The sequence below is a fragment of the Pseudochaenichthys georgianus genome, chromosome 3 (assembly GCF_902827115.2).
Source record: "Pseudochaenichthys georgianus chromosome 3, fPseGeo1.2, whole genome shotgun sequence".
NCBI lineage: Eukaryota > Metazoa > Chordata > Actinopteri > Perciformes > Channichthyidae > Pseudochaenichthys > Pseudochaenichthys georgianus.
Window position 1 is genome coordinate 39,965,147 of NC_047505.1, and position 16,055 is coordinate 39,981,201.

Here is a 16,055-nt window from a genome sequence, read left to right on the forward strand (position 1 = left end):
CCAGTTCTGGCCCCAGCAGCCATGGTTCCATCACCTGTCTCGCTGGAGGTCCTGTCAACTCCTGGTCCTCTTCCTTGGGGGATCCTGTCGAAGCCTGTCCCACCGGCTCCGGTTCCTGTTCGGCCGACACCGGGTCCTGTCCGGCCTGCCTTCGCCCCACCTTGGCCTCTGCCTTGCCCCGGGCCGTCCGCCCGAGTCCCCCACCTTGGACTATGCCTTGCCCCCGGGCCGTCCGCCCGCGTCCCCCTTTTTGGACTCTGCCTTGCCCCCGGGCCGTCCGCCCGAGTCCCCCTTCTCGGCTTCTGCCTTGTCCCCGGGCCGTCTGCCCGAGACCCCTTCCTGGTCCTCTGCCGTGCCCCTGGGCTGTCCCGAATAGTTGTTTGTGATGTCATATTCAAAGGTTATTTGCCTTATTTGTAAAGCAAGCGTTGCTCTGCCAAAGAAAGGTAACGTGGAGAGGCATTATCGGAGTGTTCACAAGGCATATGACAGCGACTTCCCTCCGAGTAGCGAGTTGAGAAAGGTCATGTATTATTGCTACAAAAACATTATCTCGCAGTCTTAGTGTCGCCAACTCGTTTCTAACATGCAAAAAGACAAATAAATGCGTCTATGGTCGGTGTATTTTCGATCTTTCCAATCCAGACGAGATCTCTCTCCCCCCATCTGTGTGCGAGGGGGCGGGACAGTTTACACACACTCGGCTGCTACATGCAGCAACACACGGCGGGGATGGCGGAGAGAAGCACTCCAAGGTGTGGTTAAATGTTACCCGTCTTGAGGTGGACAATGCTCCTTGCCAAGAGTGTTTAGCATGTAAGGGCGGTAACACGAGCAATTTGTCGAAACATTTAGCAAAAGTGCACCACATTCAGACGGAGAAATGCACCGGGTTCGACTGTCTTTCTAGTAGCTCTGTAGCCCCATCCACGAGTAACGGTTCCACGTCAGGTATTATGTATCCTAGCAGCAACACACGGAGTTAACTCAATTATGCAAACATGGGTTAATGATTAGAGGTAACTGAATTATTTATTTTGTTAAAGTCTCAGCTATTCTGTTCACAGTTCTGTCATCAGATTATTTAATACGATTTGTTAAAACATTGTTGTTTCTTTTGATGTGAAATATTATTTATTTAATTTGAATAATAATCTTTGTTCACAATTTTGTTAAGTTAATTTAATAATATATGTATTTTTGGAATCAAGTATTCATCATTATTGTCTTAATTGTTAGTTTCCACATGCCTAAAACAACCTCAAGCTAAATCTAAAAGTTGATGGCTAAATAAGATAACAATAAATTGTGCAAGGCATACAGGAATAGTCGATTAATCGTTTCATTAATCGATAGATTAATCGATTATCAAATTAGTCGTTTGTTGCAGCTCTATTGTAGTTATCCCATGTATAAATAAAACGTGTTATTCAGCAACCCTTGCAATTTGGGATTTTATTTTTGGTTGGTAGACCTCGGTGAGCTGGTCATTTCAAAAGTAGCTCACCAGCCAAAAAAGTGTGGGCACCCCTGCTGTAAGTGATCTCTACAATAAAACGTTTTAGTGCCGGATGTACAAATATATTAATAGGAGGATGTGCAAAACAGAAAAATGAATTGACCTTTATTTAAACATTAAAGAATACTTTAGGTTAAGGTCTTCTTTTAAATAAGAAAAAATATTTGGGGGTATACAGATAAATATTAAGCCTGACAAAGTACTTAACGTCTAATATATCGCTTTCCTGCAATGTTAACTATGTTGAAGCACTTGTTTTAACTGATATTATACATATTAATTATACTCTAATGTAAGTAGATAGTATAAGAAATGTGCAGAATATGACAGTTTAATGGTGGAGGTATACACACATATTGATAGATGTCTTGTAATGCACTGTTGAGGAACCTGCGGGGGGGAGGCGGGGCTGGACCCGTTCGAGTCCAGTTTTGTATAGTCTGCCGTGGTTTCATTCCATTTCAAAGTGGTGTTTGACACTCTGGGTAACCTTGGCACACTGCCAATCCAACATCCAATCACAGAGCTTGAAGATTAATCACGGGGTTTGTCAAGCAAAGGGACTGTAGTCCCAAACGATAGCTGAGGATTATGGGTAGTGTGTCTTCGGCCATAAACTCCGAAAAAACTATTTGTTTCTCCGAATCGAAGGGGGAAAACACAAAAGCATTGTATACAATTTAAACCAATCAATGTTGTGTAATTAACAAGGATAAACTGATGTTTTTAGTTGATGAGTACTGCAGATTACTATGCAAACTTCGAGACCGGAAATACTGTTTTCACCCCAAGCTGTTGCCTGGCAACGCAATTCTGTTGATAGTTATTTCATATCGCATTAACACCATTTCCCAACGTGCATTGCGGCTAAAACATCCAATCACAGAGTTTCAACCATAGCTTTATAGCTTTATTTTCAAATTCAATTCCTGACGGACGGCAAAAAAGCCCGATATTATAGAATTAAACAAATAAATAAAAACAAGGATAATTGTGTGTTATTGTTGAGTAAATAACAATGTGTTATTTAGAAAATAATAACAAATTAGAAGGAAAAAAAGTACAGATTTCAGTATTCTGAGGCTCTGAGCCCCATTTCTTTTCCTCACGGACGGCAAAAAAAAGTCTGACATTATACGATTTAGAATAAAAACAATAATCGTGGCTTGATATTGAGTAAGAAAATGTTTTTATGAACCACACAGCTTCCGGTCTTCCAAGACCCGACCGGACAAAAATACGTGGTGCAGGCACGAAACAAATTGCAAATCGTGTTGGTGAACACGAACCAATAGATTACATTTCGTGACTATAACACGAATTGCCGTGAGACTGGGTTGCATCTCCGTATACAGTCGCAGCTGTGTGTCTGTGTATTCAGCAGGATGTCTGCAGGAGGCCCTTAGAGTAAATAAAGTTGTTATACATATATTGGCACTGGTCTAGCGGTAAATACTTGAACATGTCAAGCTATGTGCTGTATCAGAAACAATGCACGGCGTGTTTTGGGAGTAATATGCTCTGTGTTTACATTAGCAAGCATGCTGACACTCAGAGCTAACCATGGAGCTAACGCTGTAGGCTACTGGAGAGAATATTTGTAATGTAATGTCCTTGTGGTAAACCCTGCGAGAGAGAAAGGTTTTAGCTCCATACTGTTTCAGAAATAATGCTTGAAGTGGTTGGGAACATAATATGGCATTTAATCACCGCAGCGTTTCACTGAGTTTCTCCAGGTAGAAAACTGTCTTGGCAGGGGAAAGCTGCTGACGCTACAAAGGGTAGTGGCTAGCAGCAGCCGTTCCATTTAAAGCAGAATCTGCCTTTTTGGAAGAGGGCTAATAGAGGGGTATGAGCAGTATATGAGGCATGGCTACAATGGGTGATCTGTTTGGTATTTTAAGCAAAAAACTTCACAGACATGTTTTGTATAGGTATGGCCCTACAATATATTATTCAAATATAGCCTAATACTGTATGTCCACTTTAAATAAAAATAAAACCAATAATAACTCTTTAACTAACCCTTATTCAGTCAAGGTTATTTTCTGTCATTTAGAATAACATAAAGGGAGACAGGTTATTGTTTACATTTAATATAAAAGCATGTCCAGATCATCAAGCCTATATAAATAATTCCTACAACATGTTTGTTGCAAAAATGTAAAGACAAGGATTTGTTTCTATTAAAAATTATTCATTAAAAATATCTTATTTATTGGAATATTGCTAACATATTCAAGATGATTAAAATGGATACAATCATGTAGAATCTACATGATTGTATCGATGGGCCAGTTATGTATAATAATGAAGAGTTTCAATTCTTAATCTGCTTTATACAGTATAAGGTAGCAGCTGCATAATTATGCTGAAAAGTGGACAGCTACATCTCCTAACCTATAGTAATACTACATGCTACTTTAGCTATTGGAAAATGAGATAAACATTCAAACAAAAAAGCAAGTGGAAAAAAACAGAAAGTAATATCACTTTTGGCAAATGATTTTCATCATAATCATCACAGAGATGCTGTTTAGAAAGTGTGTGCAACTTAGTTTTGAGGTTAGACCAGCATGGGTCATAGTGGGTTTTTTCCATCTCCTAGCTCTTAAATCCGAGAGCACACAAACTTCTCAATTGCTACATGTCAATCACAAATACAACTTCTAGTTGCTGCAAGAACATGAGGTAACAATGATATATAAAAAAGACTTGGCTAAATATTCCCCCAAAAATACTTTATTTAAAGAAACACCAAGGCCAAACAACTTCATATTTCACAGATGTCCCTTTCCTATGACAGCTGGATGTGCAGGTGTAGGTACAATGTTAGATAACATCAGTGAAAATGTTATTTTTGGATAAGAGGATTGGGAAACTTTAAGAATGGAGACGATTCAAATGTTTACCTCATGTAAATAGTGGACAAACAGCACCGTGATACGGTCTCTAAAATGATCATCAGGAGAAATACACACCTCTCTTTGAACAAAAAATGTCAGTTATAACTTTTAGGTTTGTTGTCAGGGTTTATTGCAGCACTGTTGCACTATTTAACAGACTTGGATTCAGTTTCCTCTAATAATGTGAGGGCATTACGTTTCAAATGGCTTTGTAACCAAGAAGACTCAAGAGACAGAACATCAGAAAATAAGTGTGAATTGTTCTCACTGCTGATCTGATCTGATGGAGTCAACCGTAAAGTTGAATATAAATAACATTTATTTATCAGTAAAATGCTAAAAATATCTTATCAAATTGGTAAAAAGGTGATTGGGATAGAATGTGTGTGTTGTTTGTTGTTTATCATATTCATGCCAGAGAAAGCCATTGGCAGACAAACGCCATGTTAGTATGCCTCTGGCAGATTCAAATGGCGCTACAAAACATGATCTAAGGTTTGTGGCACAGTTTTCAATGATCACATTTCTGACCAAAAGACTAAATCCAGATGCAGAAAATGAAAAATGTATGCAACATAAATCAGAGACTTAGACCCTGATGATCTATGTTTAATAAGAGTTATGGAAACTGTAAATCCTCTAACGCATAAATCCACTGTGCACTGCCTTGTGGCTGAGGTGTTGTGGAAATAAGGAAAGGTTGTTGTAGTAACCTACAGTATATACATCTTCTCAAAGATTTGAGGCACACAAATAAAACTACCAGAAAGGTGATGTTATAGATGAGTGCTAGCTTGTGTACAAGTTCTTCTATCCTCTATCCTGGACCTGAATTTTTCTCAGTTATTAAAACCTTTGAAGCTCGGTGAGAAATAGGCTAAATGAGGAAGAGGTTGGATAGTTCAGCTTTTTCTGTCAGCGGCGTGGCCTTCCCCCAGAATATAAATATTCATCAATGTATCTATAGACAGAGGAAACTCATTATAATATCACAGAGACATGGAAGGTCTACTGGCATTAATGCATCTGAGTTGATTTTTTAATTCTCAGAACGGCTCCACCACCACCACCAGCCTGCTGCACTACACTGGATGAGGTCTATAGTGGTTTCCAAGCAGATCACACAAACACACACCCTCCATCTATTTCCTTTTTTTTTAACCAAAGCTCCTCTTAAGGTCTCTGCAGCAATTTCAGTTTTAACAGCTCAATCATGACAGTAACAATCCCCCTTCCCTGTTTACAACGTGAGTAGGCTTACCCCACGTGTGGTTGTGTTGGCATGGAAACAAGAATGGCGTTGTGATGTGTATATTGCATTTTTCACCCATGTTCCCACAGTGAGGGAAGCCTGACATCGTCCCCTCCCCCCACCTCTTACACCAGAGAGCAGGGGGGCAGATTCCTTCCAGATCTCAGCCCGCATGTACATTAAACGCATGGCAGCCCCACCTCTGTGTCTTTAAATGGCGAGTACCCCCCCCCCCCTCTCTTTAAAGTGACTAAAGACCTTTCAATTATTCCTCATTTAGGTCAAGAAGTGAATTAATTAAAAAAGTATAGTGTTCCATTGCGTTTGCTGTATGAATCATTATTATTAAGAATTATCTGAAATGGGGCATTCTGCAAAGAGAATAATTTTACTTTGGTCAGATTTATTAATTGTAGGTATACTTCAATTGCAAATGTTTTTACCTCAGTCAAATTGTGAATGTGGGAATTGTTTGGATTATATTTGTTATGTCTGTTATCAAAGTTGAGCAAACATGATTTGGGACAGGACAGTTTGGCCTACTTGTGCTAAAATCTGATTATTATATATAATTATATATATCCTGGGTATATTGCATTGTTTTTTTTATGGTAGAGGGGGATTAAACATGTAAAACCAAGCTTTTACAAATAAGCATTAGCCCTTTTAAATGCTAGGAATGACCCGCAGACTTTGTAATTGAACGTGTCTTCCATTTTTCCCACTTGTGGCTAATCCATCCATGGAGAGATGTTCAGGGAGGAGTTATGGGATATGTCAGCTGGTACTGCATGACTTGGAACCAGCAGCCTCATGACTGACCCGTTTCTTATGAAAGACACGAGTTTTCTAGTTAGTTATTGCCATCTAGTGGCAGCAGAAGTGTAAACCATCACACATTTACCCTCCAAAATAAAAAGACAGATCCAGGTGACAAGTTGTCACATTTACTTTTATTGTAAAGATGATATTATTCCAAAATATTAATATGTTAGAGGAACAGAGATAAAGAAAAGGAGGAGAATACATCTAGAAAACATTTACGCAAGACTTTGGTAAGAATCTTGGGACACATTCTTATCAAAATATTCCACAGCAAAAAAATAACATCTTCTAACAATGCTCAAAATCATATACATTTCAACCGTGGTGCTTATACATGTACAACAATATAGCTTGGTAAAAAGCCAACTGGGCATTTTGTGTCCTAGAAACAACTGAACATTGGCTGCGTATAAAACACTGGAATGGCTGGGCATCTGTGCTTTAAAGTTTTAAACTCTGGAATATACTGTACTACTTAAGGGATCCACAAGATATAACAGTTCTTTATCTTATTATTAAATCAATTTATATTTCATAATTATATTTTTCAAGACACATTGTACCACAACAAGTTTACAGTAATCTTGCAAAAGAGTCTTATGTGTATAAGAGCTAGTTTAAAAGCACAGAAAATTCACTCTAGTTTAAATCAAGAGTTTTCCAGCGAGATGTTTAAGTTTAACTTCTTTTGATGTCCCCCACCTAGGCTCTGGATTTAATCGAGACAGATTCAAGCATGTGCCGTTCCAGCCCTAACAGAGTGCATTGGATCCTTGTGCAACAGTGTGCCGTGCCATGCCCTGTCCTGTTTCCAGCCCCACTGTCCTCCCCCCTCCCTCCCTTACACATCACCCCTGATCCCCCTCTCCTCCCTAGCAGGGGTGCACATTACAGGCCCTGATCTCCTTCCTGTCCTTGCAGCTGGACAGCTGGGCAGTCTTAAACCTCTGCTTTACTGTCATGAGTCGTTCTTGAATACCTCCACCACACATCTTGGTACAATCTGTCCATGTTGACCACGGCCTCATTTTACACCCTGAAGAGATAAAGAGACAAACCATCAGAGAAATGCAAATCTCAGATTTCTTTATCAATTCCACAATATCTTAAATATAAATTTCAGGGATAATTCAAATACTTTTTACAAATTCACAACATTGTGTAGTTTGAGAAACCCTTAAACTTGAGTTGCTGATATAACACTGAAACAAAACAGGCTTTACATCAACTCATAGATAATAAATATACAAGAGAGAGAGGGGCTTGAATTTACTTAAAATTATTATTTTGTTATTGCCAACAGAAATAATATTTGTATGACAAACTATACTATGACTTTTTCATAGCCTTTTTTATGACAAACTATACCATGATTTATTTTATATTTTTAAGATATACTGTAGTACAATCCTTTTTTATAAAATCATTATGAGCTTTCTTACATTTAATAGCATACTATACTTTGACTTTTTCTTATGGCATTTTATTGCAAATGAAAACAATAGATGTTGTGTTTTAAGCAAATTGAAGTGATAAGTAAAGTACATTTTATTTGATATCCTTGCACAAAATATATAAATTCAAATGAAAGGGCCTCGATCTTCGCCCCTCAAATCAACAAACGTTCATTGACCATATTTATTATCTGTGTGGCGTTGTACTGTTTAATGTTACGAGGGTGAATACCAACCCGGGTGCTCGGTGGAGACCTCAGCTTTGCCCTGTTTGCTCCTCCTCTTTTCGCGCTGCTCCTTGCGGCGTTTCTTCTCGTCACTGTTAGCCTGTCCTCGAGTGCACTTCCTGATCTTGCACTTCTTCCTCTGGATGGTTTCAGCACACGCGTCTCCTCCAAACTGAGGCTCCATATTCAGCATGCGGGTCCGGATCGTATGACCCTTACCACAGGACTTATTGCACTCCGACCACTCAGTCCACTCTGACATCACACAGTCAATGGCTGAGGAGACACAAGTGAACAAAAGTTATGTGGTTTAAAGGAGGTTGTGGCAGAGTGAAAAACTGACAGTTGACAATTGACTAGCGGTACCGAGTGACTTTGAAGGATGACAGTTAGGGGCTGATTCAATGTTATATGTACTGTAAGTCATGGATAGTTTATGAATCCACGTTCAGGGAATAGTGTGCTTTATCTTCAAATATAGAGTGACACCACAGAAAATACTTTTCTAGTTTTGCAAGAGGGTTTGATTTATTTTCACATGGCTTCTAACGTAATAAGCACTGACATGAACAATACAAAAATACAGTATATATTTCTGGCTGTCTGACTGAAAACAACAACCAGTTCCTTTATATATTTTGGGAGACACAGTGAGAAAATATGTTTCTCTTCTTGGCAAGTTTATGGTGTGGCTGGTAAGGCAATAGCTTCTCATGCTTACATACAGTAAAAGACTACTTTTAAAAAAAAATAAAAAATTCTGATGCCAATTTGTTTGTACTTTTACTTGAGTATCATTTTGAATGCAGGACTTTTATTTTCAACAGAGTACTCCTACACTCTGGTACTTCTACTTTGACTTAAGTACAGGATCTGATTACTTATCCCACCTCTGATAAGTACATCTTGACCAGTGCCCATGTTTGTAAATAAATATAAAATGGATAAACATGTTTGACACAGATTTAATAAAACTGTCAAGCTTTGTTATTTTTTCTAAGTAACACATTTTAATTCACATTACTTAGATGTTGCTTTCATTGACCTTCAAAACCTACACTTATTTAAGTTATCTTAAAATCCCGTAAAATCTAATGTTCGACCTTTAATGTAAAGCTTTTCATTTCGATCAAGTCATGTGATGCACTTGACAGGCGTTTTAGTTTAAGCTTAAATATGAATACAGCTCATGAACTCATGTACTCATTTCTACCAGCTAGCACCAACAGATGTACATTTAGAAAAAGGTTGACATTCTTTCTCTGCACGTATTCAGCCAGAAGTGAAAAGTGTATGTGTCTGCATCAAGGCACCAGGTTGCTAACAGAGACGGAATTACCATACATTTACATAAATTATACATGTATAGTATGTGGGCGTATAGATACACAAATACTTACGGCACTCTGGCAACATGCACTTCTCCACCTGCTCTAAATCTTCTGTGCACTCTCCCAGCTCCACGGGAGACTTGAGCGTGCGCTGTCGTGTCCTCGCACCCTTCCCACAAGTCACACTGCAGTCACTCCAGTCAGACCACGGAGTCAGCATGCAGGGGATTGTATCTAAGCAGGAGTCACTCAGTTACACATATTGTACATCCATATATCAGATGCATTTTTGTAGATCAAACACATACATTTGTGAAGTATTTGAACTCTAATTATGTTTCAAATGACTTTTTTTAATTAAACAACCATGAGCATTAGCATCAAAACCAAACCTTGTAATTTAATCAGGAAGTGACAAGGCGAAAAAAAGCCGATTTGCTGTTTGAATTCAGTGTTTATGAGTTAAATCTGAATGTAAATCATCTATTGTTACACTTTAGCGAGTTACTACAAGACAGGGAAAAGGTCATTTTGTCTTATTATTGCTCCTTATATTGGATCTGTTATGTTTGTGTCTGGCTCGTACATGGTGCGAAAGTGTGAGAGGTGTCAGGATATTTGTGGTCCTGAAAACGCTGCTACTCACGACATTCTGGCATCATGCACTTTTCAACTTCTAGCACCTCTGCCCCACAAATGGAGCCATCTGCAGGAGGCGTCTTCACCATGCGCTCTCTCCTCCTCATGCCAAGACCACAAGTGGCACTGCAGATATCCCACTCCCCCCACTCAGTAACCAGACAACTGCTGGGAGCTGAGGCCAAGAGGGAGAGAAAAGGTACAGTAAACCTGCAGTTGTACTTACATTAGACATATAGTATAACTAATACGCTCAGCAGGCCACTTGTCAATAGCAAAGTCGGACAAAAGGAAAGGAAACTCTTACAGCATTCCTCATTGACCACGCAGTTCTCGGCCTCCTCTGTGGGCAGGGAGCAGCCTGAGCCATCTTCAGGGACCTGCTTCACAAAACGCTCCCTGGAACGTGTGCCCATGCCGCAGGACAAACTGCAGGGAGACCAGGTGACCCACTCCGACAACAGACAGGTGGCGGACTCTACAGAGACAAATGACAAAGAGGAAGATGTCAGGTAAAGGATTGCTGTTTACAGTGTATGCTTTCTTGCTATCAGCTCTAATAAAAGACAGATTGTTGTAAATGGGTTTTTCTTGTTTCTTTGAATACATTATATAATCTTTATTTCCAAGTTTGACTGCCTGTTTCATCACAGGTCTAAAGAGGGACCTGATGTGATCAGTGTGGATAGGAGGTGAATCTGTGAATGGTTAGACAGTGTATGAAACGTGTACATCTGGAGGGGTTTCACCTCAAATTTCTGTCAGTACCGGATACTAAGCCGTAAATTGTGTTAATATTTGTTGGTGTTCAGCAAAAAAAAATGTCATTTGGTTTCTTGTTCAGGTGGACCTGGTGAAAAAGTCAGTGTGTGCTTGGGTCAGCTTGGTAACATGATAATAAAGATGCAGCACACGAGAGGTTCATAGAATTTTATTTTCATGTTGACCTCAAATTTAAAGATAATTCTGGGCTTGGTGGACATGTTTTTCACATACGAAAGGGCCATCTCAAGTGAAAATTAAGTGCATGGGGACACCCGTCGCCAAGCGTACTGTGACTTTGTCGTCCTGGTTGAATTCATTAGCAATCAAGTTCATTAATGTGGACATGCATGATGTCCTCTTTTGACTGCAGGAAATGTTCCAAATCCTCCTCTATGACGACCAGAAAATACATTGACCGTGTAACATCATCTTCATCGATTTTATTTAATCTAATTGAACCACTCAAGGTGTCCTGGCATGAAGAAAACCCACGCTAAATTAAATCTGACTCAATATGAACTTTTAGAAAATGAATGTTTATTCCCAACCCTTATTTAAATATTATGGTTCAAACATATAATGACACATAATATAGAGATAAAGAGTAGCTCATGCATGCTTTCATTATAAATAGGCTCTATTAATGTAAACATTACTTCTAAATCCAATAAAACAACTAGAAATGTTTATACAAAATGCTGTTGGCAGTTTTTACAAGACCAAAGAAAAGAGTTCACACTATTTCTTATGGTCTTGCAATCCCAGTTAGTTGCAGGTTAAAATTGGTTAATAGTTTATTAGTTTAATGAAATATTCACCCAGTGTTTACAATGCTTAAATGCTCCCAGATGAGTCCCTGATGGAACCATCAGATAGATCTCTCGGCTTTTCACTGTGGCAAACAAGGAGGGACGAAACCGACCTACAGTGAACCCTGGGAACAGTCCCCCTTTATCTACAGATAATCATGCTTTCTGTAGTTTATAAATTACACTTTTGCTCGCATAAAAGTCAATCCACATTACATTTTTCCCTTTTGAATTGTAATTAAAATATTGAAATCACTCAATGTAAATCACTTATTTGTATAAAAGGATATATCAATTCATTAGTTGTAATGTAAAACACAATACCACACTGTTGTTATCACGCTAAATGGGCTAAATTGTTTAGTATATTTTCACTTTTAAGTAGTTTGTAATTTAGTTTACAATGGAGCTAAACAAATAAAGTAGTATTAATATTTCTGCATAATCAGCATTCAAGGTTTAAAACATAGCACAAATAATTAACATTGAAAAGCCCAATCTATCTGCCATTAAACTAGCATTAAGGACTCCTTTCATTGATAGAAATATCCAGCCTATTAGTCAACCTTAATGGGCAACAGAGCATCGTTTTCATCATTTAATCATCTATTTAAAATTAATAATACAAATCTTCCATGATTGTAATACAAATGTTGGTCCAAAGGAAGCTTTCACTTAAAGGCAGTACGTGGAAAAAGATCAGGTGGTCATCAATTATATTTCACTAGACGTAGATTAGACCAAATGGATCAAAGACAGACATACTGGCTGATCTCTATGGACCAAACCTTCTGACTTTTGGGTAAAAAAGAGACAGAGAATATAAAGATTTAACAGGAATTAAACCTTGAACACCCAGCAGACATAATGTATTTTTCTCCAGACATCTTATGAAATATATTTATTGGCCTCATGGAATTGTACTTGTCCTGCTATAAAATGTAAAAGCCTGCCATATAAACAAAGTGCTCTCCTCGCCTCTCCGTCTGCTCTCACTTTATTGCTGCAGTAGAATGGTACCTTGGGTATTAACAATGGCCTTATACAGAAACGATTTTCAAAATGGCAACACTTCTCGTAGTGTCAAAACATTATTGTGAGCAATATTCTTAACATATCAATACAAATATAAAAGATAAGAGTTCTTTGTTTTCCTCATGGTCTTAAACTCACCCTCATCGCTGCAGCCAGGCCCCATGCAGGGCTCAAAGTCCTGAGTGTGGGGGCAGGGCACACTGAGGTCCAACTGGGCCTTTAGCATCCTCTGCCTCATCCGCTTTCCCTTTTCACAAGTGGCCGAGCTGCAGGCGGACCATGGAGACCAGTTGGAGTAGATACACGTCTCCGGAGTGTCGTCTGCAAGATAATGAAGGGAAAGCAGACAGTGTAATAGCCTAACACAATGTAATGGAAACTGTGCCAGCTTTTATGTGTATGTCCAGTCAGTGATCTGTAACTAAGTTCATTACAGGGATAGCAGAAGAAGGAAAGCTGAGTTCTCTTGCATGCAGACTCATGCCAGCAGTGCCTACATGTACCAGGATGCCTTGCATGCAAGCTGCTGATGCCCAATCAAACATGTTGTTGCAGAGTTGTGCCTATACCTATTCAGGTTAAAAAAAACAGCCTGAACCAAGAGGGCAACAACTCTTTATTGTTTTCAACTGTGAAAGGCAGTGCAGTACAGCTTTCTAAATTCTAATTATACCTTTCACAATAAAAGACACCATTTTGTTGACACAAGACGAGTAGAAATTCAAGCTGAAGTAGTTTGTAGTTCCTCCTTGAGTCAAAATACGTCACTATGACATCAAATGACGCTGCTGTTTACAGGCAGTACAACAGCTTTTCGGCAGTGAAAAAGCTGCTGTAAAGCACTCTACCTGATTATTCACTATAGGCCGCGTAAAAAAAAGATTACCATCACACTGATAGACATCCACATCAAATGGGCCAACCTTCTCCTTTAAATGCGCTTTTAATAATGTATAAGAGAAAGAGAAAGACAGAGAGAGGATACAGACCTTCCTCTTTCTCCTCCTGGGCAATGTCTGCTACAATGTCGTCCACATTGTCTGGCACAACGTTGCACTGTTCTCCCTGCAGACACACAGACACACAGTTATGTGGGAACACACTCTAGCACTTAGTAGATGTTCTTTCTGTTTGCTCTTCTTTTTTCTGTTTTTTAAAGCAGTCAGAAAGAGTGACAGCCAGCAAAGGTCAGCACAAGCTTACACAATTACTTAATCATGGTATTCAAACAATACACAGGAAGCAGACACATTGCATAACAAATGATGGTGAAAGACCATGCATTATGCAATTCTGAAAGTATAAACTGAGCGTGTGTGCTAGAGTTTGTAAGTAAATGATGATAAATGGGTTGTGGCAGAAGGATCATGAACTCCCCGCAGCTTCCTCTAGATGCCACTGAAGGACTGCTAACCTTTAATGCAGCCAGAGTTCCCAGGGAATGCATTTCACCACCCATTCATTTATAATTAGAACAAGTTCATATTTCATTGAGTGAATTTTTAATACCTGCCATAAATGTTTTCATTCACTTTTTTCATTGCTTTGTGTCGTTTTAATTGGCTGGAATAATCTTAAATCTGCATCCCAACAAATTTGAGACATCATTTTTTATTTATTATTCTTCATATTCCTTAAGAGTAATTAACACAGGTGGGGAATGGTCAGCATATTACCATTAATCATCATTCATGTTAATTGAAAGAATATCACACTGGAATATCTGTAATAATCTTCCTTACTAGTGAGCTTGATATATACTCAACGACACATTACGTACTCTCTCTGACATTTCATAAATAAGATCTAACTTGGCTTGTGTTTCATTTTTTCTTCAATTTCAATAAGCAGGGAACAAATTGTGTTGACAGGTGTTCTTTTCACCTTGTACTCCCACCCAGGGCACTAAAAAGCACAGGACTCAGACCCAGCACTAATCAATTGCTGTATTGATGGACAGACTTGAAGTCCCCGTCATACCCGTTGAGCTGTGATAAAGAAAAGGGAAAGGTGTCTCGCCCGCCTCTCTGTCTCTGCTTTGAAGCTTTTGAATAAATCCATATTTCATAACGATTGGAGATAATTAAGGATGCCAGTTCTATTTTTATGTGGATTGAATTTGGCTGTTTTATAAGTGTAGCAAAGAGTCAAGAGGGGTATGCGTGAACTAAGTTTATATATGAAGAGGAGTAGAACTGAGCTGGAAATCCTGGAAGATCACCTCAAAATACAGCAGTAAAGCAAGAGTATCAGAGCGTATGAAGAGAAAACTTGCAGAAAAAGTCAAAACACAACAGAACAATTACATACTTTTTCTTGTTTCTACTGTATGTGATAATAAAGGGCAAATGACTACAACACAATTAAAGCCTTGTTAGCATATTGTGGTGGTTATCAATTGTAAACACGCCTAATGTTTATCTTAATCTGTTAAATGACAAATGCATGCATTAATATCAGCTATATTTGCTTTAAAAATGGACTGGTATGACCTTTCTGGCAATGCGGTCCACTATGACCCTGGCCACAGGTGTGATGGCGCCCCCTTCAGGGTCATAGAAGGGGCTCTGTGGGTGATCCAGACTGGTCAAGGGACGGATCTTATCCTTGGAATCAATGGGCTTGTTGGGAGACTGAAAAAAGACAGAAAAAGAGACATTAAAAAAACACAAAGCCGGTGATCTTATTGATTTCAAATAACACACTGTCAGTATGAGAATGAACGCAAAGTCACTCAAAGTTACTCAAAGCGCAAAGGACAAGTCACAAAATGTATAGAGCAACTGTGTAGGAGAGATGAATTGTAAAAGGGAGATGCTCTTATTAGTCAACAGTAAAGGTCTGCCAACGTGGGGTTGATGGAAGAACCACCGCCAGAGGCTGACAGCAGGCGGAAGCTCATCCTTCACTCCCCACTGAGGCCAACAGAAGGAAAAAAACAGGCAAGAGTTGTGTTTGTGTTTGAGAGAGAGAGGGAGATAGGGAGAAGGGTAATTAAAAGATACAGTAAAAGTAATGGGACGGAGAATGGATCTTATTACTCTGTTGCAGACCTGTGCCTCTAACAATTTTGTTACACAGACACAAAGTCCCTTCCCACTTCCAGAATAGCCTCTGTTCCTCCACTATCCTGCTGCAAAATGTATTTATGGAAAGAGGGTTTATTTCATTGCTCTTTCTAAGAAGCGTAATCATGCTTCTTGTGTGTTTTGTTGTCGCTCTCTGATTAATGGGTACTACAGTTTGAGAAAGTAGTGATTTGAACAAAGATAGCAGCCCCTTAATTATGTATT

General features: G+C 39.0%; 1 protein-coding gene across 2 annotated transcripts in view; it reads right to left on the minus strand.

The window, feature by feature from the left end:
- Positions 1–6,623: 6,623 nt before the first annotated feature.
- spon1a (spondin 1a) overlaps positions 6,624–16,055 on the minus strand; it is a 115,490-nt gene continuing 106,058 nt past the window's right edge. Inside the window, exons 9-16 of one of the 2 annotated variants that reach the window (XM_034076741.1) lie at positions 15,255–15,395; positions 13,752–13,818; positions 12,901–13,083; positions 10,461–10,631; positions 10,161–10,328; positions 9,584–9,748; positions 8,193–8,459; positions 6,624–7,538 (exon numbers count right to left, since the gene is read on the minus strand). In XM_034076741.1, the coding sequence (XP_033932632.1) occupies positions 7,375–7,538; positions 8,193–8,459; positions 9,584–9,748; positions 10,161–10,328; positions 10,461–10,631; positions 12,901–13,083; positions 13,752–13,818; positions 15,255–15,395 (1,326 nt within the window). In that variant the 3' untranslated portion in view covers positions 6,624–7,374. Of the gene's footprint in view, positions 7,539–8,192; positions 8,460–9,583; positions 9,749–10,160; positions 10,329–10,460; positions 10,632–12,900; positions 13,084–13,751; positions 13,828–15,254; positions 15,396–16,055 lie in introns of both variants that reach the window. The other variant, XM_034076738.2, reaches the window with a different exon arrangement.